Below are 24,413 nucleotides of genomic sequence, written 5' to 3'. Positions count from 1 at the left end.
TCTCAACTTGAGGTCCATGGATCAGTTTCATTGGGTATATGAAATTGGATGGGAAAAATTCACATCTTTATTTTAATATAATTGGTATCCCTTATAATCCTGTGTGTTTCATTTCAGATATTTCAAAACATTTTTCTGAGAAGGGGTCCACAGGCTTTACCAGATATCGAAAGGGGGTCCATAACATAAAAAAGGCTAAGAACCCCTGATTAACATACTCAGCCATCCATAAAGACCCCTATATTTGCCCTCCAAAGAGCCAGGTCATCCTCTGCCTCCTCTCTGCCACATTCTCTAAACAGATGACATCTTTTAGGGGCAAGGAAACCCTCTGAGATCCACTATCCTGGTCAGAACGTGAATATGTCTAAGAGAGGACAAATGAATCGAGGCCACCCATTTGTGCCATGCTTTCCAGGGCTGTGCTACTCAGGTCCACTCCTCTAGCACCCCCCACCCCCCCAGCCCTGACCTTTGGAACCATCCAGGGCTGAACAATGCTTCACTCCCCCCTTCCCCTTGTTCTGGTCACTCCCAGGAAATAGGTCTGGCTTGGAATTTCTGGACAATGTGAATCATCAGCAGTTACATTCCCTCTCCCAAGTATATGCCAGTTGTAAAACAGGAAGACTGAGAAGGGGAGAGGAGAAAGCAAAAACAAGAAGCTCAGGCCTCAGGGATCTGAGAACACTATTGTGATGCTCTAAGTTCCAGGAATCTCCAAGGCCCCAGTGGGAAGTGGCAATTCCTCATTTTCCCTCCCCACTTCAACAAGAAAGTATTTTCCTTCTCACTCCACATCAATCCCTCATCTTCTGCCTTATTCTCACATATAATTTAAGGTGTGTATGCTGGGGTGGGGAATACCACACAGCAGAGTATTCCCACCATCCTGGGAACTCCTGTGGCTCTTGCACTTGACTGAAGGCACTCTTGGATGTGAGAGGGTGGTGATATAAGGCCTGGCTTGCAGTTTTGGAGCCTTTAACCAAGTAGTCAGTCTCCTGAACCAGGGCTCTGGTTCTCCCCTCCTCCTCCCTACAAAGCCCCTGCTTACACACAGTCAGACATGCAAACTGGAACAAGCCTAACTTTAATTAGGATTTGCCCTCAGTGTGCATTTAAGATAGAGGTGTTTACATCATTGTGCCATTGGGTTCATGCACATGTACATATACCACCTGAAGGAACCTGTCTCCTCCAGAGGAAGCCAACTAATGACTGCATGAGAGCCCCTAACCTTCCTCCCCCTGACCCAAGACCTACAGAATAAATAGAAGGGGAGGATGGGGGGGACCTTTGGGAATGAAGCATAATGACAATGATGGGAGAAATGAGGTGTGATTAGAGAACAATATTGTGGTGGAATATGGTACCCACAGGGACAGAAGGACACTCAGGGCATGGGAGACACAGAGGGTGTGAGACACATGAGGAGTAGGATGGTAAGAAACATGGCACCACATGGGTTACCTCCTCACTCATATCCTGCAGCCATCTTGGCCTCCAGGGTCAGGGGCTGAAAATGACCCTTCCTTGAGCCAAAGGCAGGAAGAGAGGGACAGGGCAAGGCTCTGGGGTTGGGCCTCCTCCCAGGATAGCAAGAGTTCCCTCAGAGGACATATGCCAGCAGCAGGACCAGGGCTGCAACTAAGATAAGTATAAGGAAGATGATGCAGGTGATCCAGAGTCCCTCCTTCTGGGTACGAACATAGACTGGAGCTTCAACTGGAATGATGTTGGTTAGGTTCAGCATGTATCCAAGGGTCCATCCAATGTCTGTCCCTGCAGCCTGGCCAAGGGACAGAGAGGAGTTAGAGCAGAGGCCGTGCCTAAGAACCCCTGTGCTACCAGAGAAGGTGAATCCATACTTCTCTTATCCTGGGCCCTAAAACCTCTGTGTGATTCAGAGATAGGATATTATCACTAAGACAATTCTCATTGCCACTTAACTCTGGGGCCAAGGCTTGGCAGAGACTTGGAGTGGTTTGCCATTTTCTTCTCCAGATCTTTTTTTAAACAAATAAGGAACTGAAATAAACAGGGTTGAGTGACTTTCCCAGGGTCACACAGCTACTAAGTGTCTGAGGTCAGATTTGCTCACAAAGATGAATCTTACTGACTGCAGGCTCAGTATGCTATCCACTGCACCACCTAACTGTTCCACATGGATAAGATACTTTGTAAAACTTATAGCTCTGTCCCCACCCCAATAACCCCATGAAGTTGGTTGTACCAGTATGGCTAGTCCCATTTTACAAATGTGGAAAATGAGGCTCAGAGAGGTCAAATGATGACGAGTTCACGACCATAACAGCTAGCAGGAGGAAGACCCAGGATTCAAATCTAGATTCTCTGACTCCAGATCCAACATTCTTTTCACTACAGAATGGAGGTGCATTTTGAAGAAGAACAGTTAGGAAATGAACCAAATTTGGGGTATCTCAAAATTCTAAGGACTCTCAGAAATCACCTGGTCCAGCCCCCTATCCAAACTAGGCTTAATTAAAGAGGTATTCTCTCATTTAAAAATCTCTGAAATCTATCTAGCCCTACAAGAAAATAGAGGGGATGGGGATAAGAGAAGGGGTGGAGTGTGACAGAAGGGAGGACAGATTGGGGGAAGGGGTAATCAGAATGCATGCTGTCTTGGGGTGGGGAGAAGGGGAGAGATGGGGAGAAAATTTGGAACTCAAATCTTGTGGAAGTACATGTTGAAAACTAAACATTAATTAACTAATAAAAAAAAAAAGAAATGAACAGGCGGACTGCAGAAAAACCTGGAAAGACTTATATGAACTGATGCTGAGTGAAGTGAGCAGAACCAGGAGAACATTGTACACAGTAACAGCCACTGCATGTGATTACTGATTCTGACAGACTTAGCCCTTCTCAGCAGTACAAGGACCTAAAATAATTCCAAAGGATTCATAATGGAAAATGCCATCAACATCCAGAGAAAGAACTATAGGGTCGGAATGCAGAGCAAAGCAGACTTCTTTCTCTTTTTTCCCCTTTCTCATGGTTTCTCCCGTTCATTATAATTCTTCTATGCAGCATGACTACTGTGAAAATGTGTTTAATAGGAATGTATGTGTAGAGCTTATATCAGATTACATGCCATCTTGTGGAATGGGGGGAAGGAGGAGGAGAAAATTTAAAACTTATGGAAGTGAATGTTGACAACTAAAAATTAATAAATTGAAAAAATAAAATATTTAAAAAAGTCATTGAAGGCTTTTTAGGGGAAAAAAAAGAAAGCTCTGGGATTTGAAATCAAAGCGCCTGGACTCAAATCCTGATTCTGCGATTTATGACCTATGTGTGGACAAGTCACTTCTCATGTGTAGGCTTTCATTTCCTCATCAAATGAGGAAAGTGGACAAGATGACCTCTCAGTACCTTGCAGTTCTAAATATAGGCCCTCTGGGCTCAGGGAATCCCCAGCTCCTCCCTGTAAACCAGCAAGTCTCACTTCCCTTTTTCATCTCTGTGAACCAGAGTCCTGTGCCCTCTCGCTTGATAGCTGCTCCTATGTTTCTTTTTGTTTTTGTTGCTTCTTGGTCTCCTAGTAAAAGTTCCTTATGAGAAACTTTAACTTTGCTCTGTTAAGCCCAAATGTTTGCACATTTTACTGAAGGTCATGGAGCGAGAGAGCCAGAGACCTGGGAGGAGACGATAAAGAAAGCAAGGAGGACAAGAGAATTTCACAGGATTTGATTTTAGACACCAGTGCCCTTTTCATTCACATGGGATTCCTTAGACTCCTTGAAGGCCCTTCTCTTTAGGAAAAATGAGTGGGTTTCCCTCCTGCTGCCTCACAAAGCCCGGTTTCCTCTGGCCCCAGCTTCCTGCGAAACACTCTTTTGTCCTAGACCAATGCCAATCAACTAGACATGGGCAGGAAGGGGTCAGGATGGGAGGAAACCAAAGAGGGCGGTGGTGCTAGGTGAATTTTCCATACACTCTCAACACGAAAATAACCTGTAACAAAACTGCAGTTCCTACGAATTCAATGGTCTTCTTCATGCTAAAGATTCTCAGATTTGCTTATCTCCTCGATGCTGACTCATATCTCTAACTGCCCATCTCGAAGTGGATATCCCACAGACATCCTAAACTCAAAGTGTCCAAAACTGAATTCATTATCTCTTCTCTCCCTTCTTCCTAACTTTCCTATTACCACTGAGGAAACCAGCATCCTCCCAGTCACCCAAGCTCTGCATCATCCTTGACTTTTTACTCTCTTTCTCTCCCCACTAGCCAATCTGTTGCCAAGGCCTGTTGATTTACCTTAGTAACGTCTCTCACATACACACCCTTCTCTTCTCTGACCCTGCCACCACATTGGTACAAGCCCTCACAACCTCAGGAACGGACTATTGCAATAGCCTGCTGATTGGTCTGCCTTACCACAAGCTTTCCCAACCCCAGGTCATCTTCCACTCAGCTGTCAAAGAGATCTTCCTAAAATGCTCATATGACTGCAGCACTTGATACTCCATCAACCGCAGCAGCTCCAGAGGCCTTCAGTAAGCAAATATCAAATTCTCTGGTTAGCATTCAAAGCCCTTCCTAACCTGCTCTTCCTTGCCTGTAGTCTTTTTACACCTTGCATTGCACCTCTCCTATGGACTCTTCAAACCAATGACACTGGCCTTCTCGCTGTTTCTCAAAAAAGATTTTGGCCATTTCCTGACTGAGCATTTTCGATGTCTGTTCCCCAGGCCTGGAACCATCTCTCTCTTCATCTCTGACTCCTGGAGGATTCCTTCCAGTCTCAGTTAAAATTTCACCTTCTATAGGAAGCCTTTCCCAATCCCCATTAATGCTGGTGTTTTCCCTCTGTTGATTTTTTTTCCAATGGATAGATTAGAAATAAATAGTGGATAATGTAGGCAGCTTATTTGTACATAGCTGTTTACATGTTGTTTGCCCTATTAGACAGTGAGCTCCATCTCCTGCTTTGTTTTGGTATTCTCAGTGCTTGGCATGGTGCTTGACACATAGTAGGGGTTTGATGAATACTTATTGGCTGACTGTTTTCAGATCACATAGAAGGCCAACTATTAGCAGAAAAGGGAAATAGTCTAATGTGGCATTTGTTGAGTAGGGGAGAGGAGCAAGGTGAGGGTTCAAACCAATCTTGGTTCCTTCTTTTGTGGAAAAAAGAAAGTGCACTTTATCAAACATATTATTATCTACCTGTTTGCTCCCCTGGGTAAGGAATTTAAAAGGGATCAGTCAGAGAACAGAGAGAGTTCAGGGTTCCAGTCACCCCACATTGTGGGAAGTCATGCTTATCACTGTTTCTCCTCCCCTCCCTCATCCCAGAGACCCACACTCACTTTCTGTTGGAACCTGATAGAGGTCCAGCTCTTCTCAGAGAACTTGTAACCTTCCAGGAGGAGGATGAGGATATAGTTGGCATTAGCACAGTAATCTTGCAGCCAGCGCAATTTTTGTTTGGGGTAACTGCCAGTCACCTGAAGAGGAGTGGACAAGGACATCTGGGAGCCTGTCAGGAGGTGGGGAGGAGCTTTTTGCCTCTCCCTTCCATCAACAAGCAGACCTGAGGCGTATGGGTTGTCCTAATCTTACCCTCGTGTGCCCCATTCTGCCCTAGAGTCCCAGTTCTCTAACTTAAATGGAGAATGTTAAATAAAGCAAAGCCAATTCTTGGCTGATAGAATACAGACTGACATGCAACTTGGGTGCCCTGATGCTAATGGCTCTGAAGTGCCAAAGGACTGTTCAGATTCCAAATCTGGGCATTCAAGGCTGTTCATAATCAGATCCCCCCCAGGAATGAGGGGCTTGCAATTCATCTAATAGCTGACAAGGACTCCCCAGATGTCCAAACCCGACCTCTAACTTCTGGCTTCTGACCACTGGGGCTCAGCACCACCCTTTGACCCAGTAGCCACCCTGAAGCTCCCCTTCATGCACACAAATTGGCAGGATTTCCCATGAAGCCCCGTAGAACCTGGAGCCCACCCTCATTCATTCCTTGAGCTCACATCTGTCCAACTCCGGCTGCAGTACTGCTCAATGGTGTTCATGACCTCAAACAGAGACTGGCCTGAGGTGATGTTGAGGAAGTTAAAGGTATAAAAGAAGGCAGAGAAAGCCTGTGGGACAAAATCAGAGGAGATCAGAGACTGCCCAGATGGAAAGAGCCAGCAGGGGAAGTCCTCTGATATCTCCCTACCCTTCTTGGGGATGCTCCTGACATAACATTAGTGACTCCCTATTGTCCAGTGAGCCAAATTCAAATTCCTCTGCCTTGGCATTCAAGGCCCTTGATGCCCAAACTTTACAGCCTTCTCTCAAATGCTCTCATACTCCTCCCCTCCACTGAGACTGCTCCAGCCTCTGTGAGCAAGGACTCATACTGTTCCTACTACATGGTATGTCCTGTCTCTGCCACCAGCATCTCTTTCACCTGCTTACATTCCTATCCAATCACTGAAAGTGATTAGCACATATACATGTATGACCTATAAAGAATCGCTTGCTTTCTCAATGAGATTGGGTAGGGAAGGAGGAAGGGAGAGAATGTGGAACTCAAAGATTTAAAAATGAATGTTAAAAATTGCTTTTGTGGGCAATTGAGAAATAAGTTATACAGGCAATGGAGTATAAAAATCTATACTCCTATAGGAAAATAGAAGGGAGAGGGATGGGAGAAGGAGGTGATGATAGAAAGGAGGGCAGATTGGGGAAAGGGGTGGTTGGGGTGTATGTTGTCCTGGGGTGGGGGGAGGGGAGAGATGGGGAGAAAATTTGGAATTCAAAATCTTGTGGAAGTGAGTGTTGCAAACTGAAAATAAATAAATTCTATTTTTAAAAAAGTGCTTAGCACAGTGTGTGGCACATAGTAACTGAGGAATAAATGCTTGTTGACTGACTGACGTAGTAGCCCTTTGCTTTGTAACATTCTAATGTATTTATCATATAATATTAACAATAACATAAAAACAATTATATTGTCTTATAATATTAACAACAACACATTTATGGAGTACTTAATGGTTTGTTTTCCTCCCACAGGAGATGGATATTAGAAAAAACATTTTGAACTGAACTGCCATTTCATTGATACTCCCAGTGAGTGAACTCTCAGTGAGGAAAGTTCCTCTAACAATGCAGGATAGCACCATCTCCACATATCCAGGATCTCCCAGCCAGTACATGACAAAGTCAAGACTTGAACCCAGGTCTTCCAGACTCCTAGGCAGCTGCCTATCTCTTCTTTATATCATGCTGCCTCTCAATAGAAATATTGTCCTAATTTTACCAAAGAGAAAGCTAAGGTTTGGAAAGGTCAATTGATTTACTCAGGCTCACACTTTAATGCCTGAGGAGGATTGGAACCTAGGCCTCCTGACTCCCAAATCCAGCATTCTATTCACTGCACCACACAGCTTCTCACTGTAAATTAATGTCATTTATTTGCATGACTTGTCTCCCTCTGACCACTGGTCTGTGAGCTCCACAGAAGCAGAAACTGTTTCTAAATAAATAACAAATTAAAAAACGGTGCTTCTCTTTCCCCCATTATCTAGTATACAGCTCTGCATGGTGCAGATGTTGATAAATGCTTGATGCACTGCACCAGTCTGAGAGGTAACGCAGGAAAGGCAGCATTGGTTGGTTATCCTGAAACCCCACTCAGCCAACGTCCTTTCACTGCCCCCAGCTCACCACCCTCTGCCCCCCATGGACCCAGCCTTACAAAGAACTGGCCACTGCCCCCAGCTCACCACCCTCTGCCCCCCATGGACCCAGCCTTACAAAGAACTGGCCACTAGTGGTGGGTTGGTAGGTGCCATTGAAGGCGCAGGGACGATGGAGGCCACAGGCAGTAAAATTGAAGATGGCTCTTATGGCTTGCTGACACTTGGTGACGTTGCCTGTGCCCACCAGCGTCATCTCTTGGTTCAAGTCGAGCCCCCTTGGCTGAAGGTAGGCTGTGCAGGGGCTGTCATAGATAGACCGTGCCATCACTGTATTCTTAAAGCCCTTGTGGTAACAGGGATGTTCAACTTGGCCAGAGGTATCCTGGGATGCCTTGAGGATATAGAGAATAATAAGAGTGTGGCTCAGGTCGGAGCAGGGGGATTCCCAAAGATTTCAGTTCAGTCCCCTCATCTCTCTCTATCTCTTTAAAGGAAACAAACTCCATCCTTAAAAGCACACACCTCATGGGCACTATCACTGACGGCTCCTTAGTGGCCAAATGCCACATCCTGGCTCCAACCTTCCTCAACAAGCATCTCCCCCTGATGCTCGACCAGAATCTCACACCCTGTTTCTAGACCCTTTTCTGCTTCTACTCCTGCCCTACTTTTCAAAGTCCAGATAAAATCTCACTTCATCCAGGAACCTTCCCTGATTCTCACCTCCATCCCAAACTGACCCTTCTATCTGCATCAGAGTCCAACATTCTGACCCATGCTGTTCACTGGTTTCTTCCTGTGGGTATTTTGTTCCCCCTCTTTCCTTATCCTAGACTCTCCTACCCAAGTGAAGGGCCTAGCTATGCTCTTCTCTGTCTCATAGAATAATACTTCAGGGCTGGAAGGGACCTTAGAGGACAATAAGTTCACCCTTTGACTTTGCAAATAAAGGAACTGAGGCACAGAGAAGTCACACAGCTAGTAAAAGCAGTAGTACATTCTGACTTGAGATCCTCTGATTCTAAACCCATTACATCCCACTGTTTCTCTGAGACTTTAAGGTTCCCAAGAGTTGAGCCTGGATCTGCGCCTTCTCTGTCTTCTCTTTCTTATCACTCAGTTGTGTGTGACTCTTGTGTGTGACCCCATTTGAGGTTTTCTTGGCAGAGATACTGGAGTGGTTTGTCATTTCCTTCTCCAATTCATTTTACAGATGAGGAAACTGAGGCAAACAGGGTTAAGTGACTTGTGTAGGGTCACATAGGTAGTAAGTATCCAAGGCCAGATTTGAACTCAAGAAGAGTCTTCCTGCCTCCAGGCCCAGCACTCTATGCACCTAGCTGCCCTAGTCTTCCCCTAGAAGGGGGGGATATGTTGCATTCTTCAGTCTGGGTGAGCTCTTCCTCTGTCTTCCCTGGACTGTGAGATGTCCAAGGGCAGGAACGGTATCCTACATTGTTCTTGTATAAGAACCCAGAGGAGTCGTCATAAATACTTGTTGATATCAAATTGACCTCCCTGAAGCAGGGTAGTGTTTCCGAGGCTTATCAAGAAGGGCCCTCCTTTGGTACTTCAGGGGTTTGGGGTTGGAGGACCTTGTGCAGCCTGAAAAATGTTGTCTCCACCTCTCGTCAATAAATCCCATGATTCCCCTGCTCCCCCATTATGTATCTATTGACAGCGACCTGCATTCTATTCTGTTCCTCTGCCTCTAGTGCTCCAGCCCTGTGTCCCATCACTCCCTTCTACTCCATGCCCCAAATCCCCTGGGATGCTCACCTGGCTCAATCTCATGATCACCTGCTTTTGCGCCTGGGCCTGCCCATAGCACAGGTAGCTGTGTGTATAGATGGTGTAGCTGAAACCATACAGATGGAAATGGGAGGCAGTGGCTGGATCTGCAATGGACTCACTGGGGAGAAAGCTGATCTGGGTTGAAGCCCCTCCTAGGTCCAGGGCTCCAAGCACCTTGGCTGCTGGAGGGCGGATCCAATCTCCATTCTTGACTGAATACTGTCCATACAGAGACAATGTTAGAACAAGCCTTGTGGAGGGTATAGGGTCTTGGGAAGCGGAGGGTTCTAAAGGGAGGGGGTGGGGAGTGGATGTTATTAGATGGGACACAGGGAAATCAGGGCCTTCAGAGAGATGCAGGGCATGGGAAGAACCTTCGTGAAGATATCCAAGAGGTAATTGATGGTGATCCAACCATAGGCTCCCTCCTCGGCACCAGAGATGATGCGAGCCCCTCGGAAATCCATGGGGTACTGCTGGATGGTCTTGCCCACCTCAGCCAGGACCGAATCAGCAGCTTTTGGGTCCTCCAGGCTAAAAGAAAGTCAATTCCCTAATACTCCCCCCTGAGGATCTGTCAGGTAGGGGACCAGAAAGGTAAAGAGAGAGATGGCTTATATGTTAGGGAAAATGTCTGTCTTGAGTCCTAGGCCCAGAGTAGTAAGGATGGGAATTCTCAGGACAAGAGGGATCGGGAAGGGATCTCAAAGACCTTTTGGTTCAGTCCACCTATTTGCCTAAGCCCCTCAAAGAAGTGGCAGAGGTGAGATGTGAGTCCGGGGAAGCAGAAAAGTGGCGTTAAGGAATGACAGGTTGGGTATAATGGTAATAGAAGTATCTCAATGGAAGGTCCTGGTAGTTGGGGTTCCAGGGAGGAATTAGGATTATAAATCTAGAGTTGGAAGGGGCCTAAGAGGCTTTCTACTCTCATTTGACATATAAGGAAACTGAGGCTTAGGGAGATTAGGTGACCTGTCCAAGGTTATCCATATAGTATCAACATTTGAACCCATATCCTCCTCTATCTCCAGAGTCAGCTCTCTTTCCATTAGACCATCAAGATTCTTCGGCCCGTTCCCCTTTAGCAGGGAGTACAGGAAGGGTGGGATTGGTGGTATGGGGGAGCAGGATAGCCAGCCCTGGAAGGATTCAGTACCTGAGGATTCTCATCCCAGCTGTTGCACCCAGGTACACTGGTGTCTGGGCCAGTTGTGCTGCTGGGATCTGTTTCATTGCTTCATCTAAACATGGTTTCAGGGACCTTCCTGCAGCTTCAGGGTTGTGAGCATAGCTGGAGATCCCATCGCCTGCAGGCAGAGTCAGGTGGGAGCTGGGCAGGTGTGAGTGTGTTCAGGTGGAGTGGGGAGTGAATGGAAGTAGAGGCAGGGAAGGAGGAGAGAGGCTGAGGGTCTTAGTGGGATACCCAGGGGCAGAGTGAGGAGGGGGCTGATGGGGTGAGCAGAGAAGGGTAGAGGTGGGAGCAATGGGGTCCCAAGTACACACTGCCTCTCCCGCCCTCACACAGACCCTGCACATCACAAGCCATGGTCTGGCTGACCATGCCTGTGTTGTTCTCCTTGTCCGCAGGCCACTGGTACACGAAGAGGGATGTATGTGAGGAGCCAGCATCAAACACGAGCCCGAACTGAGGGATGAGTGGGAGAGGAGGGATGGTTTGGGAAGGTCCCAATGGAAAGTCTGAGGATGAGGGTCAGAGGTTTGGGAAAGTAATAGGGAGGGTTAAGAAAGGAAAATTTGGGGAGTGTCAAGGAAGGAAGAGTGGAATTTAGGGAAGGAGAGATTTGAGGGGCTCAGGAAAAGTGAGGAGACTGGTGGAGCTGAAGGTTAGGGAGAAAAGGGCTTGTGAATGCAGGAAGGGGGAAATGGGAGCCAGGGAAGGACATCAGGATATAAAGTTTATGGGCTTAGGAAGGGAAATATGGGTAGTGACGAGAAAGGGGAGAAGTTTAGAGGTTCAGGGAAGGAGATTTTTGATGTTAAATTTGAGTGGATAAGGGGTAGAGAGGGAGGGGTTTAGGAGCCTTGGGGAGGGGAGGGTATGAGGTGGGACTAAGAGATTAGGGAGGGCTATTGGGTGCAATCACCTTGGTTCCTGGGGGAAGGGTGCTATTAGTGGCCAGGAGGGTCAGCACCAGGGTAACAACTGTGCAGACGGTCAGGACCAGTGTAATGGGGAACACGTAGCGCTTCATATCCAGCCCCATTGAATTAGCAGCTATAGATTCTGGAGCTGTAAGGGAGGAACCAGTGAGCCCCAGACTTTCACCCAGATTGGAATTTCTAGACTGAACCATTCTACACAGACCCCCATCTCTCAGGAACCCACTGACCAATCCTTCCTTCTTCAGCTCCCACTCCAGAAATATCTCATCTTGTAACCTTAGCATCTCCCTCCCCTCTATATCAGGCAAAGGATGCTGGTGAATGAGGGAGGCCTTTTTCTTGGGGATGCCCAAAGCCTGATTGCTCCTTCCCATAACCAGCAACACTGCCCCCCACCCTGAATTATTAGCACAGGATGCCATATGACCAACATTCAGGTCACACATAATACAGCTATTCCCAAAGTCAGGGAGAGAAGGCTTTGCTCCAAACCATCAAAAATCTCTTGTCTGCGTGTAGGCTGCCTGGCAGTTGCAGCCTGACACAAAGCAAAGAAATCTGCCAACCTGGGCCTTTCATCTCAGGCCATTCAGCTCACAGACATAATCATTGTCAGCATCTAGACTATTTAGGGAGGAAACTACTCCTGGTCCACTCTGGTGGGCCCAGGTGCAGGAGTCCTGGGAAGGAAGACTCCATTCCACAAACAAATTCAACAACAGCAATTCAATTTAACAAACATTTATTAAAAACCTATTTGTGCTCAGGGCTTTTTGCTAGGCTATGATCCTATCTGAGCAAAGAAAAGGGAAGGATGCCAGAACTTGGGGGCGGAAGAAAAGGGGCGTGGCTTGAGTCTTAGTGGAGGGCTAGAAGAAACCAGAGGTGAAGCATAATGTTCAACTTCCTGACTCCTTCTGAGGCCCCTTGGTGAGAGTTAAGATACAGCATGAGACGCAACCCAATGTCACAGGCCAGAGTCCAGAGGAGGAGCCCTCACACAACACCCATCCTGTTCATAAGCCCCTCCTTTGCTAAAACCATAGTTCTATGCACAGAGCTTTGGGAATGGGAGAAAAGCTGAGAAGAGGGATGGAGGGTTGGGGGGAGGATGGCTCCATTTCCCGCTCCATGGGTGGCATGGTCAGCTCTTGCAATGACCTCAGCAAAAGACATTTTATTTTCTTATGGGAAATTTCTTTTTGAGTTAGACAAGAAGTGATCATTTAAAGGAAATGTACCCAGTGTTGCTTCCCAGTACAAGGAATACAGCCTCTTTTTCCCACATAAGATGATTGTTCAAAAGTCAAGCCTGAGAATCCTAGCCAAACACAGGAGAAATCAGGCCATGGCCTTTGGACCACAAGTCCCTGAGGCCAGATGTAATCCAGAGTGTAGCTAGAAAAGAGATTGGACAGGAGATTTCATTGGTAAAGTGAACTCCCAGCTGGTTGGCACCTTCTCTATAACATAATTTAAAGAGCTGCCTAGCTCACTGAGAAGGCATGATTCACATAGGGATGAATACACAGCTAGGAAGCATCTAAGGCAGACTGGATCCAAGGTCTTCCTAAGTTTCAAAGTCAGTGTTCCATTGATTATGTTGTGAAGTATACCCAATGCAAGAAAGGTAAGAGTGAAGTTTGCTTCTGGTTCCTCTGTTGCGATGGATGGAGTTGACTATTAAAGCTGTCTAATTCTCAATCTCTAGCAGTGCCCTGAACTGGCCATGTCCCACCCTCCTTCCATTTCAAAGTAGAGTTTTCACTAGGGTTTAAATGCCAACTAACATCTACCTTGATCCAGGCCATTATAACTAATCAGACTGGAGGAAGTCAAGCACAAATAGTCTTTAGGGCTGCAATGCCTGATCTTACCTGATGCCCAGTTTCATCTAGTCTCATGTGCCTAGTTGTAAGAACAGCAATAGACAGATGAACGTAAGAACTCAATCAATTTAGGCCTAAAAAGGACATAGACCACCATCCTATTTCCCTTTCCATCCCTTAGCCCTCCCACAATCTGAAGGGAAGTTAATTTCATCATCCCCCTCCCCACTCCTCAACACTTGTTCTCTGGGTTTCTACTTGTGTCTGCTATGAATCCCCCCTCCCCATCTTCTACTAGATCCTGAAGCAGAGTCTCAGGGAGGCCAGATAGGGTCCCCAAGCTGTCCAGCCTCCAGAGTTTGGGCAGATGAAATTAACAGCCCTCTGCCCTAACAATAAGAGGCACCCTCCCACCCCACTGTCCCAAGGAACTGCTGGAGACCATTTGGAAGCACAAGTATAAGATCTCGACCCAAGGGCTGCAACAAACAAGAGAAGAAATATGGGGCTGGGCCTGGCCAGGGCTATTGCTATAAGGTTGGATGAAGAGAGGATGGAAGGTTTTCTTTATCTCCCCGGAGACACCATATTGGACTCTGCATCATTTGGCAGTTCCTTCACTTTCCCTCCCTCCCCTTGAGCTCCTGCCCATGGACATATTCCTGAGCTACAGGCTTCTCCCCAATACAACTCCATGGGCCAACCTGCCCATCAGCTGCTCAGTTCCTGACTCCTCCTTCCCCCTTTCCAAGTTTGGTCCCTCCATAATCCCCTCTCCCCTTTGCCCTGTTCTCTTTCCCCTTCTCCTAGCCTCTCCAACATTTTTTTCCCTATGGGGGTATAGAATAGAGGAGTTCCCTCACTCCAGTCCCAGGTCCCACTGCAGAGACCAGCAGTCACCATCTCATCCTTCATACCATGTCCTGAGGGAATTAGATGGTATAGAATCAAGAATCATAGTACAGGAATCAGAGCACTTGGGTTCCAGTCCTGGCTCTGTGACTGACTCTTGCATTTCCTATGTATTTCTTTAATATCCCTGGGACACAACATGGTACATTCATCCAGGTATACATTAATGGTGCTAGACTTGTAATTAAAAGACTGAGACATAAATTTTAGTTTTGCCATTTACTACCTGTGTGACATCAGAGAGATCACTTACTCCCCTTTGGCCCTCAGTCTCTCTTTTAGAAAAAACATGGGGTTAGACAGGATGACCTCTTCCTTTCCTGCCAGCTCCTCCATTTTAGGAGTGGGGGACAGAATGGGAGGATCTGGGGAAGGCAACACCTCTAGGCTTAGAGTTTCTCTCCCTTCCCTGATTTAGTTTTTTTCTACTACAGACAAAACTCAGTCTACAGAGGAAAGGGGTAAAAGGGACTAGAGAAGGAGGGAGGGAGGGGGAGGGACTTCATTCCCACACATAGAACAGCAGCCTTTCCTCCCCTCCCTCCCCACCCCAATTCAATCATCCCTCTGGGAATGATTGAGTCTTCTTGAAAATGGGCCCTGAGTGACTCAAAGACGACTTACCTGAGGTCGCTAACCACGAGATTAGAATCCAGATCTTTAGAGTTTGGGGATAGGGTAACGGTAAGGACAGTAAGACTTTTATGCAGAAGAGGTGACGGTTAGGACACAGAAGGAACTTCACCATGAGGTAGAGAGGAGGTGGAAGGGGAAGGACCTGAGGCACGTGGAAATGTCTGGGACTCAGGAAACCCAGGTTCTCCACATGCTGGCCCTTGCCCCATTTCTATCCTTCTCTCTGCCCGGGAGGGGATGGGGTGGAGGATGGGGGAGGGGGTGGGGAACGACCAACTTCCATGCAAGGGCGCAGACCAAGAGTACAGAGTTCCTGGTCTCCCCGCTTCCCTCACCATTGGCCAACTAGGTTCCAGACACGGGCGTGTGCCCCGACGACCCTAGAAGCCGGAACCAGAGGCGAAGCCTCCCGGACCTGGGTCCCTGGATGTCGTGGGGCACAGGCCCCACTTAAGCAGGCCGGTGTACCCTCGCCCTGTAACCCCACTCCATCGACCCTGTATCTCTACCCGATACGAGGACTGAGGACAGCTCCCCCGGCCCGCGGGAGGTCCCGCCAGCGAAGCTGGGAGCAGGAGGACCGAGGCAAGAAAGGGGTACAAGGGGACTCGAACAGCCTCAGAGTCCAACCCCAGGGTCTCCCCACCGAAGGGGTGAGGGATGCCAGTACCTGCAGGGTCTGGGCTTGGTGAGCGCTGCCCGCTGCCCCGGAGGTCCCTGGGTGAGTGCTGGAGGCGTTTGGGCGGTTTTTCAGAAGGCGGCACCAGCTAGGGGCCCCCTCTCCCTTCCCCTCCTGAGCCTGAGCCCGAGTCCGCCCTTCCTGCCCCTCCTCCCTACCCCCCAAAGGCTGGGGGATGTGGGGGTGGGGGGGACCAAGTCCCCCTGTGAGATCTAGTAACAGCGATTTTCATTCATGCAACAAGTATTTGTTAAGTAGGGAAAAAATGTATTACAGTGCGCAAAGCACGGGACCTGGTGCTGGGGGAAATAAGATGTGATGTAGATATGATAAGGTCTCGGCTTCCTGAAGCTCCCCGTCTGGCGGCGAGACTGGACCCGAAGAGTCACAATGCGCAGTAGCGCAAGACAGTGCTGTAAAGGGGGAACCCAGTTACGTGTGAATGAGGCCCCACGGGTGTAAGAGAAGGACTGGGAGGGACGGAGCAAAGGCCCCTGCCCACCGGGACGCTCCAGTTTGCTTTGGCCTGGAACCAGAAGTTTTCTGGGGGGGAGGGGCGAGAGGGGAGCTGCAGGTGTTCTGACTCCTCCCCTGTGCCTGGTCCCCCATATCCTCCCTCCCTCCGCCACACCCTCAGTCCCCCGTGTACCCAAGGATGAGGGATGGGGGAAGAAGGGGAGGTGAGGCTAGACAGACTACCCCCTGCTTGTACAGCCGTGGGATTAGGGAGTGAGAAAGGGGGAGACCACACCCCACCTCAGGTGGGGACCACACCCGGCGGATACACAGACGATGAAAGCAACCAAACCTACGCAACAAATTAGACAAGCCAACATTGTTTCCGGGGGCTTCTTGCCCGCGAGGCTGCAGAACAGTTCTGGCCCAGAGCCTCAGGCTCAGCCCAGAGTTCAGAGCCCAGGACGGGCAGCTTACTCGTGCTGGCCTCGGAGTCTGGGAGACCTCTAGCTCGGTGGAAGGGCTGCCTCTGATAACGCGCTGGCTGTGTGAGACGCTAGGCAAGTCACTTAACGTCCCAGTGGCCCAGAAAATTCCCTAAGACCGTAAGGTACAGAGAATGTGCTGTCCTGCATGCGTGGAGAGAGCTCCCTACACCGATGAAGTCACAGGTCTGTCAGAAAAGGATGCATGCTAGGGGCTGGGACACAGAGATGAAAAACCTTGCCCCAAATGTCAGTGCAGCTTACAATCCATTGTAGAGATATTACACATATACATGTAAGTTTGAGGGCTAGTGTAGTAAGCTCATGAGGTCAGTAAGGGATGAGGAAAGGGGAGGGGGCGCCCGGGGGGAGGCATAGGAGGAGATCACTTACAGAGACGGGCTTGGGAAAGGCTTCTTCTTAACGACCACGGACCGCATGACCACAGACTTCAGACTGCTTCTGACTGACGCAGCCACGCATGGCGACTTCAGAAGACTGATGATGAAGTTTACCTCTAGCCTTGGGAGAGCGGTCATGGACTAGAGGTGTATGATGAATAATGTGTGATGTTGTTTGCTTGCCTCTACTTGTTATAAAGGTTTCTAGCGGGGCAGGGGACTGTAAAGCGTTGGCTGGTGATAGAGACGCAAGGAAACAAAAAAGAGCATCACAGAAGAAAAGGAAACAAAGTCAACAGAGGACATAAGCAGGGAAATTCTCTTATTCCTTTGATAAATTTAATATGTACCTTCTAAAAGCAAAATGCACATAGGGAAACTGAGGCCCAAAATGGGTATGTCATTTGGCCAAAGTCATACAACTAGCCATGGACAGTTGAGACTCAGACTTAGGGCTACTGACAGACTCCTAAGTCACATCTTCCTTCTCTACCTTTTTCATCCTAACCAATCTTTCACTAATATCAGCTTGGACTCCATCCATTCCAGGATTTGTGAGGGGACTTTCAGGCAAGGGATGTTAGGGTCAGGACTCTCAGGTGGAAATCTGCCGCTTACTTGCTGTTTGTGATCCTATGCAAGGCACATCTTGCCTCTCTGGCTCAGTTTCCTCCTCTATAAAATGAAGGGTTCGAATAAACCTCATAAAGACCTTCCCAACTATGGATATCTAAGACACCTGTCCCCACAAGTTTTTGTTGAACTTCATTTTTGAAAGGGAGCCATTTGGAATCACCAATGTGACATCTTTTTTGTTCTTTGTATGTTGTGATGTTTGTGTACTCCTTGCCCCATCATCCCTTTTATGACTCCATGCATTTCCACTGACCTGAAATGGCCATACCTGGAATGATCTCTCCCTCCTCATCTCTGACTCTGGGCTTCCTTCAGGTCTCTGCTAAAATCCCACCTTCTACAAGAAGCCTTTCCTAGTCCCCTTAAATACTAGTCCCTTCCATATATTGATCATTTATCCTGTCTATAACTTATGAATTTGTAATGGTTTGCATGTTAACTCCTCCATTAGACTGAGCTTCTCTAAGAGCAGAGGGACTGCTGCTTTTCTTGGCATTCATGGTACCTGGTATACAGGAGGTGCTTACTAAATGCTAGGTGTGGATGATAATTAAGTTCATAATTTTTAAAAAGCTTCATGGAAGAGGAGGCATCTAAACTGCTTGAAAAAAGGGAAGGTTTTCGATAGGAATATGGAGTATTGGTGGGAGTGCTGGACTTGGAATTAAGAAAACCTGGATTTGGATCCTGCCTCTGATACTTACATACTAGCTGGGTAATTATGGGGAGATAGACACTAGCTGTGTGACTCTGAATGAGTCCTTTAATCTCTTTGGATCTCAGTTTCTCCTCTGTAAAATGAAAGAGTGGGACTTTGGGTCCTTTAGGGCCCCTTCTAGCTCCAGATCTGTGTTCTGATGTCACCTCATCTTTCTGGCCTTCAGGGAGCAACAGAGGTACCTCATAAACGTAGTCCCAGTAGCAAATGAAACAAGGTATGTAAAGAAATTGGACAACTTTAAAGTGGCATGGATCCCTTAGACAGTCTAAGGAAGTCTATGAAGCCCTTCTCAGAATAATATTTTTAAATGCATAAACTATGATATATGGGAACCAATTCTATTGAAATACAGTTATCAAAATATTTTAAAAACAAGTTCATGGATCTCGGGTTAAGAACCCTACTCTAAAAAACCCTGACTTTATAAAGGGAATCTTAACTAAGCCCTAGCAGAGTGGGAAATGTCAAGGGACACACAAATTTAACAGCTGCAATTTTTCAGCAGGGTAGAAATGGGTGAGGGCAGCTAGGTTGATCGGTGGATAGAGTACTGGGCCTAGAGTCAGGAGGACTCATCTTCCTGATTTCAAATGTGGCCTCAAATCCTTACTGGCTGTGTGAACCCTGGGCAAGTCACTTTACTCTGTTTGCCTCAGTTTCCTCATCTGTAAAATGAGCTGGAGAAGGAAATGGCAAACCACTTCAGTATCATTGCCAAGAAATAGAACTGGGCAACAAAAGAAGTAGGTGATCCTCAGAGTAGGAGGTGGGGGATAGGGGAAGAACTCTAGCTCTGATGTTAGCCAAAGCATAAGAAAACGACATTCAGTCCATGGCTGCTGTGGGAGTAGAGGACTGCTTGCCTGGGAGCCCTCTCCCATCAAGAAATCCCCAATTCACTTCACTGCCTCCTTCCCTCCCTCCTTTTCTGGAAGACCAGCTTGACTTCTGCCCTCCCCCCTTCATCAGGTGGCAACACTTCACCCTCCCCCCCAACCCAGGCTTCCTTCTTCGATGCTGTGTGGGAGGGAGCCACCCAGGACAGAGCACCTCTCTGGGGCTCAGCACTTACTTAGCCCAGTGCCTGGCACCTAATAGGTGCTTAGTAAATGCTCCCTGACTGATCTGTGATCATGAACATGAAATCCACCTTTGCAGCAGCTTGATGTTTTGGAAAGAGTCCTGACTTTGGGGCCAGGAGCCCTGCATTGGTGTCCTGGACCTGCTACTGAACAAATCTCTTCATCTCTTTTACTCTGTTGCCTCGACTTTTAAATTTCCTCTATTGTAAACTACAGATTTGTTGGTATTAAAAACTCTCCACAAATCCTGTTTATCTTTCCAAATTTACGGTGCATTAGTCTCTGTCTCTACATTTATTCTATGTATGCTACTCTGTTTACATGTCAAATCCTCCCAGCAGGATGTAACTCCTTCAAGGCAGGAACCAGGCTTTAGTTTGGTCTCTTTTAATCTTTAGCTCTTGGCACAGCTGGATCGAATTGGGATTAACTGCATGCATGCATTCACCCATGCACGTGAGATCACAACCACCTTCCCCACAAGTCAAACCCTAAAGTATTATGGAAATGTAAGCTGTTCACATTAAACTGTAATTTCACCATAAAATCAGTTTCCTCCACTAGAAAACATTGCTTCGTCATCATCAGCAAATACTTGTACCCAATCCAGGGAGCCAGTCCAGGTGTGAGGGATGGAGGGAGTGTGGCAACAAGGGCAAAAAAAGTGAAGAAGCTTCCTAACGATGCCTTCCTGTAACAGCTCCCTCTAAAGCAAAGGACCCCAATTTTGAACTTGACTCATCAGGGCCTTGCTGAGATAGACCTATTGTCTCTATCACCTTCAGCCTAACCCTGGGCAGCTTTCTGAGCCAGGTCACATCATTCCTCCAAGCTCTTTTCCCTCATTAGGAAGCAGGAAACATAATTACAGGTTTCACTAAGGTTTAGTAGAACAACAGAAGAGTTTTCAGGCCATGTTTATGACCTAGTTGGAGCTTTGTTTGTGTGTGGGGCATGTACTGAGGACAATGAGGCTGTACTGCACATGCCTGTTTTATGGGAACTGGAGCACAATTCACAGCTAGACACGATTACAGAAGTTGGTAGATGTTAGATCTTTGCTTTTTACAAAATACTATTAGTCACATCTAGGCTTTATTTGATATCCCCATTGTCCTAGGGAACATACTCCCGAGGATAATATTGCTCCCAATAGGGAAGCATGATCTGCTTTACCATGCAGGTTCTCAGAACATGCAAAATAAGACCAGCCTGAATTGCTGGGCTGGGTAGGAGACGGGAGGTGGGGCAGTAATGGACTCATTTGGGAGTAAGAGTGAATCCATCTGGTTGATGGTAGTTGTCATCTCCTGCACACACACACACACACACACACACACACACACACACACACACACACACACGCCTTTGCCCATAGGAGCAATCAGACCTGTTCAGGGCATCTATTATCATTTCTCAGCCTTGGCATTTGTGGCTCTCCCTGCCCCACTTCCACCATGTGGCCCTGCCGGGCTTGGTTCCTCAAAGCCTCTCCAACACGCCCCTGCCCATTCTCAGTTGTATTCCTCTGCTCAGGCTGTGCACCCATCCTTTTTAGCCCAGCCAAGCGCTAAGCTATCCTTGAAGTCCCACCCTACTATGTCCTTCCCTATTTCATCCTTCACTGGTTTCTCTCTCCTGAAACCCTAGGGAAATGAACCATTCTCACTGACTCCAGTTTGCTCCCTCCTCCCCCTAGGGGCACTGAAATGGCCCTGCCAATCTTTGTACCAGGATGAAGGAGATCCCCAGAATGAGAGCAGGATTTTCTCCAAGAATCCCTTGATACTGGTTATTTCCACCCTCCTGGCCCTTCCATTCTTACGTTAGCACCAAAGAGGTGTAGCAAGAGCCCTGTCCTAGATACAGTGGAGAAAATGAGGACAAAACACTTGCCTTAGAGGGAATTTAAATGTCCAGGGTGGTTTGGGAAATCAGAACAGATATAACAGATGGGGAGTGCTGAAGAGCTCTGGGTTTGGAGTAAAGAGGACCTGTGTAAATGCCCAGTTCTGCTACAAGTGACCTTGGACAAGCCACACCCTCCCTGGGCCTCAGTTTGATGATCTCTAAGGACTGTGTAAGATCTAAACTTTATAATCTTGTGCTATGGAGGGAAGGAGGGAACACCACCAGTAGGGTTAATCCTGGAAGGCTGCCTGGAAGGGGTGTGCTTTGAGTGACACATTGGAGAAGCACAGCAGGAACATCATCAGTGGGAGAGAGATGATGTCTGGGCATTACTCTTGACCTAATCTCTTCTGCTTTGGGGGCTCTTCAGATACCACCAGATCCTTACTCCTCCGGTTGGCATTTGAGGTCTTATTGACCTTTCTCTTGACAGAGGGCACAGCTTCTCACATCCCTTAGGCATACTCTGCTAGCCTGGGTCCTCCCCTTCCCAAAAAGCAAATCCAAGTTCACTTCCTCTAGGGAACCTTCTAGTTCCTTCATTCCTTTTCTCCATCTCCAGGTCTTTGGGACACAACCATCAATATTAGCTCCTGCTTGTTGAAGTATTTCTTCCCAAGTGTCCAAATGGGTACTAGATTGAGAATAAGGACACCCAGTTCAAATACAAGCTATTAGTCATTTCTTCTCTCTGGGACTCAGTTTCCATATCTGTTAAGAAGAGATAATAATACTTGTAGTACTATCTCACAGGGACTCAGGTTTTCTATCTGTTAAATTGGGATAATATTTGTAGTGCTATCTCACAGGAACTCAGTTTCCCTATCTGTTAAATTGGGATAATATCTCACAGGCACTGTTTCCCTATTTGTTAAATTGGGATAATAATACTTGGAATGTCTCACAGGTGTGAAAAATCACTTTATAATCCTTATAGCAGCTTTAAAAATGTGTGACTGTAGTTTTGACCCATGATATGGACCCCAGGTCCTTCCCAGACATAGAGAAGAGTTGGGTTTATCCAGGCCCTCACATACACATGAAGACCCTGATGCTTGCTTGATTGGATCCTCGTTTCTCATCTTCTGTTGAGTGCCAATATGCCAATATCCCATGACCTTGTCCCACCTTATCTCCCCGGGACAAGCAGGATAAAAAACTCCCCAGGAAGATGAATCCTGGGATGGGTTCATCTGGCCTCTTCTCCAGGATAAAAGGATTCTACCCACTTTTCAGAGCTGGTGGGTCACTGTCGAAAGAGGTCTGTAGGGTTTCTGGGCCTTATGGAGAGAGCATTCCTTCCAGTCACCTCAGAGCTAGAAGGGCATGGAGGAAGGTTCTTGGACTAACTGTTCTGAGTCTCATTTGGGGATGGGAAGGAAAAGAAATGACAGCTTCAGGATTGGAGACGATGTCTCAGGAGCATCAAAGAACACAATTCCCAGAGTTCATGATCCTGGGCTTGGAACTGGGATATATTTAGCAGCATGGCTACACAAATACACACAGATGCATATGGACTTGCTTCCTTCTACACCATCTTCCTCGGCAGTCTCATTCACTTCTATGGCTCCAACCACTACTATGCAAATGACTCCAAAATCTAGATCTCCACCCCTTACCTCTCCCCTTTGAGCTTGACTCACCTCCAAAAGCTTCAACATGTCCAAAACCTATCTTGCCTTTTTTTCTCAAACATGTTCCTCCTCTTGACATCACTCTTACTCTCTGTGGCTCCACTGCTCACCCATTCTACCCAGGTTTGTAACTTCTGGGTCATCTTCGGCTTTCCTCTCCCTCCCCGCTTATATCCAATCAATGGTTCCCTACTGTCGATGTCACCACATCTCTCACACTCATTCCCTCTTCACTACTTCCATGGCCCCTGCCCTAGGACTGGCTGTCAGTATCATCCACTTAAGTCTTGCAATGGCCACCTTCACTTGCTGCCTACTTGCTTATCCTTCATGGCACTGCTGCCACACTAATCTTCCCTTGCACTGATCTGTTAATGCTGCTCCTTGGCTCAAACTTTTTTTCAATGGCTCCCTATTATCAACCGCTCAAATTCAAATGCCTTTGCTTGCCATTCATAGTCTCGTGCTATTTTACCTTTCCAGTTTTATCTTACATTACTTCCATCCTTATATGCTCTGCCTTAGAGAAACTGGACTTCTCTCTACCCTTGGTCTGCTCACACTGAGCCATCACACCTCCGTGCCTTAGCTCAGGCGGTTTGTTCTCTGAGCCTAAAATGCCTTCCTTTTCCTTCTTTACCTGTTGAAATTCTACTTATCTTTAAATACGAACTCAAATGTCATGTCCTAATAACCTTCTCTTGTCCCCCTGTGACATTTCTCCTTGGGGTTTACATAATGCTTACTTTTATCATTATACTGCACTTCTGTAAGGCCAGGTGTTTTGGTTATCTGTCTCTGTGTCTTACCTCATTCCTCAAATTGTGGACATGTATTTCCAGAGAAGCACAGTACTCAGTATCTAGTAGGTACTTAATGAATGCTTGTTGTATTGTACACAGTCATACGGACCAGGAAACAGAGAGAGATGGGGATGGAGGGCTGGGCTATGCCTACCCCTCATACAGCAATCTTGCACTGGGGAATGGGGGTGAGTGGGCTATGAAGGAACCCACTTGTAACTAGGAACAAACCAGACCAGTCTCTCTGTTACAAACTGAAGTGTGCCTACTATGCGTGTAGGTTGGACTGGGAGGTCATGAAGTCAAGGTTAGGTGAAATGAGGTGATGGAAGAGGTTACAGGTTGGAGCTGGGGCCAGATCTAGCCCTGGGTCAGGGAGGTTGACTGGAGGTGGAATGAGGTGGTGGGGTGGGGGGGGTGGGGAGGGGAGGGAAGCTCCCTGATATGGGGAAATAGTAGGTAGGAACTGGTGATAGATCCAGAGGGTAGATAAAGGGCACATGGGACTGACCAGCATCCAGGTTGACTTACTCTAGGAAAATCACAAATAGACTCATGTGAAGGGTAGAAGACAGAAGGTAGGGACAGAATTCTTGAGGAAACAGAGAGGGATGTAACTTCAGCA

At 47.3% G+C, this 24,413-nt stretch overlaps 1 protein-coding gene across 4 annotated transcripts; it reads right to left on the bottom strand.

The window, feature by feature from the left end:
* Positions 1-1,074: 1,074 nt before the first annotated feature.
* Positions 1,075-17,186, bottom strand: LOC140519791 (ectonucleoside triphosphate diphosphohydrolase 8-like). 4 transcript variants are annotated; one of them, XM_072633185.1, is made up of 10 exons: positions 16,991-17,186; positions 11,582-11,727; positions 11,004-11,121; positions 10,633-10,783; positions 9,851-10,010; positions 9,462-9,695; positions 7,798-8,073; positions 6,021-6,131; positions 5,349-5,486; positions 1,075-1,792 (listed from the first exon to the last, which is right to left on the bottom strand). In XM_072633185.1, the coding sequence occupies exons 2-10, from the start codon at positions 11,699-11,701 to the stop codon at positions 1,613-1,615; spliced, it is 1,488 nt and encodes a 495-aa protein (XP_072489286.1). In that variant the 5' UTR covers positions 11,702-11,727; positions 16,991-17,186; the 3' UTR covers positions 1,075-1,612. The 4 variants fall into 4 exon arrangements, with proteins under 4 accessions (XP_072489286.1, XP_072489285.1, XP_072489284.1 ...); XM_072633184.1 differs by lacking the exon at positions 16,991-17,186 and adding an exon at positions 15,648-16,296; XM_072633183.1 differs by lacking the exon at positions 16,991-17,186 and adding an exon at positions 14,966-15,193.
* Between the last annotated feature and the right edge of the window lie 7,227 nt (positions 17,187-24,413).

The sequence above is a fragment of the Notamacropus eugenii genome, chromosome 1, assembly GCF_028372415.1.
Source record: "Notamacropus eugenii isolate mMacEug1 chromosome 1, mMacEug1.pri_v2, whole genome shotgun sequence".
Taxonomy (NCBI): domain Eukaryota; kingdom Metazoa; phylum Chordata; class Mammalia; order Diprotodontia; family Macropodidae; genus Notamacropus; species Notamacropus eugenii.
The sequence above is the reverse complement of the archived record's forward strand: the minus strand, read 5'-3'. Positions and strand labels throughout refer to the sequence as shown.

Coding starts and splice junctions, on each gene's coding strand:
- LOC140519791 (XM_072633183.1), bottom strand. CDS start 15,089: ATGGTGAAGTTCCTTCTGTGTCCTAACCGTCACCTCTTCTGCATAAAA. Junction 10,011..10,632: donor GCTGGGATGAGAATCCTCAG/GTACTGAATCCT, acceptor ACTTTCTTTTAG/CCTGGAGGACCCAAAAGCTG. Junction 8,074..9,461: donor TGATCATGAGATTGAGCCAG/GTGAGCATCCCA, acceptor TATATCCTCAAG/GCATCCCAGGATACCTCTGG.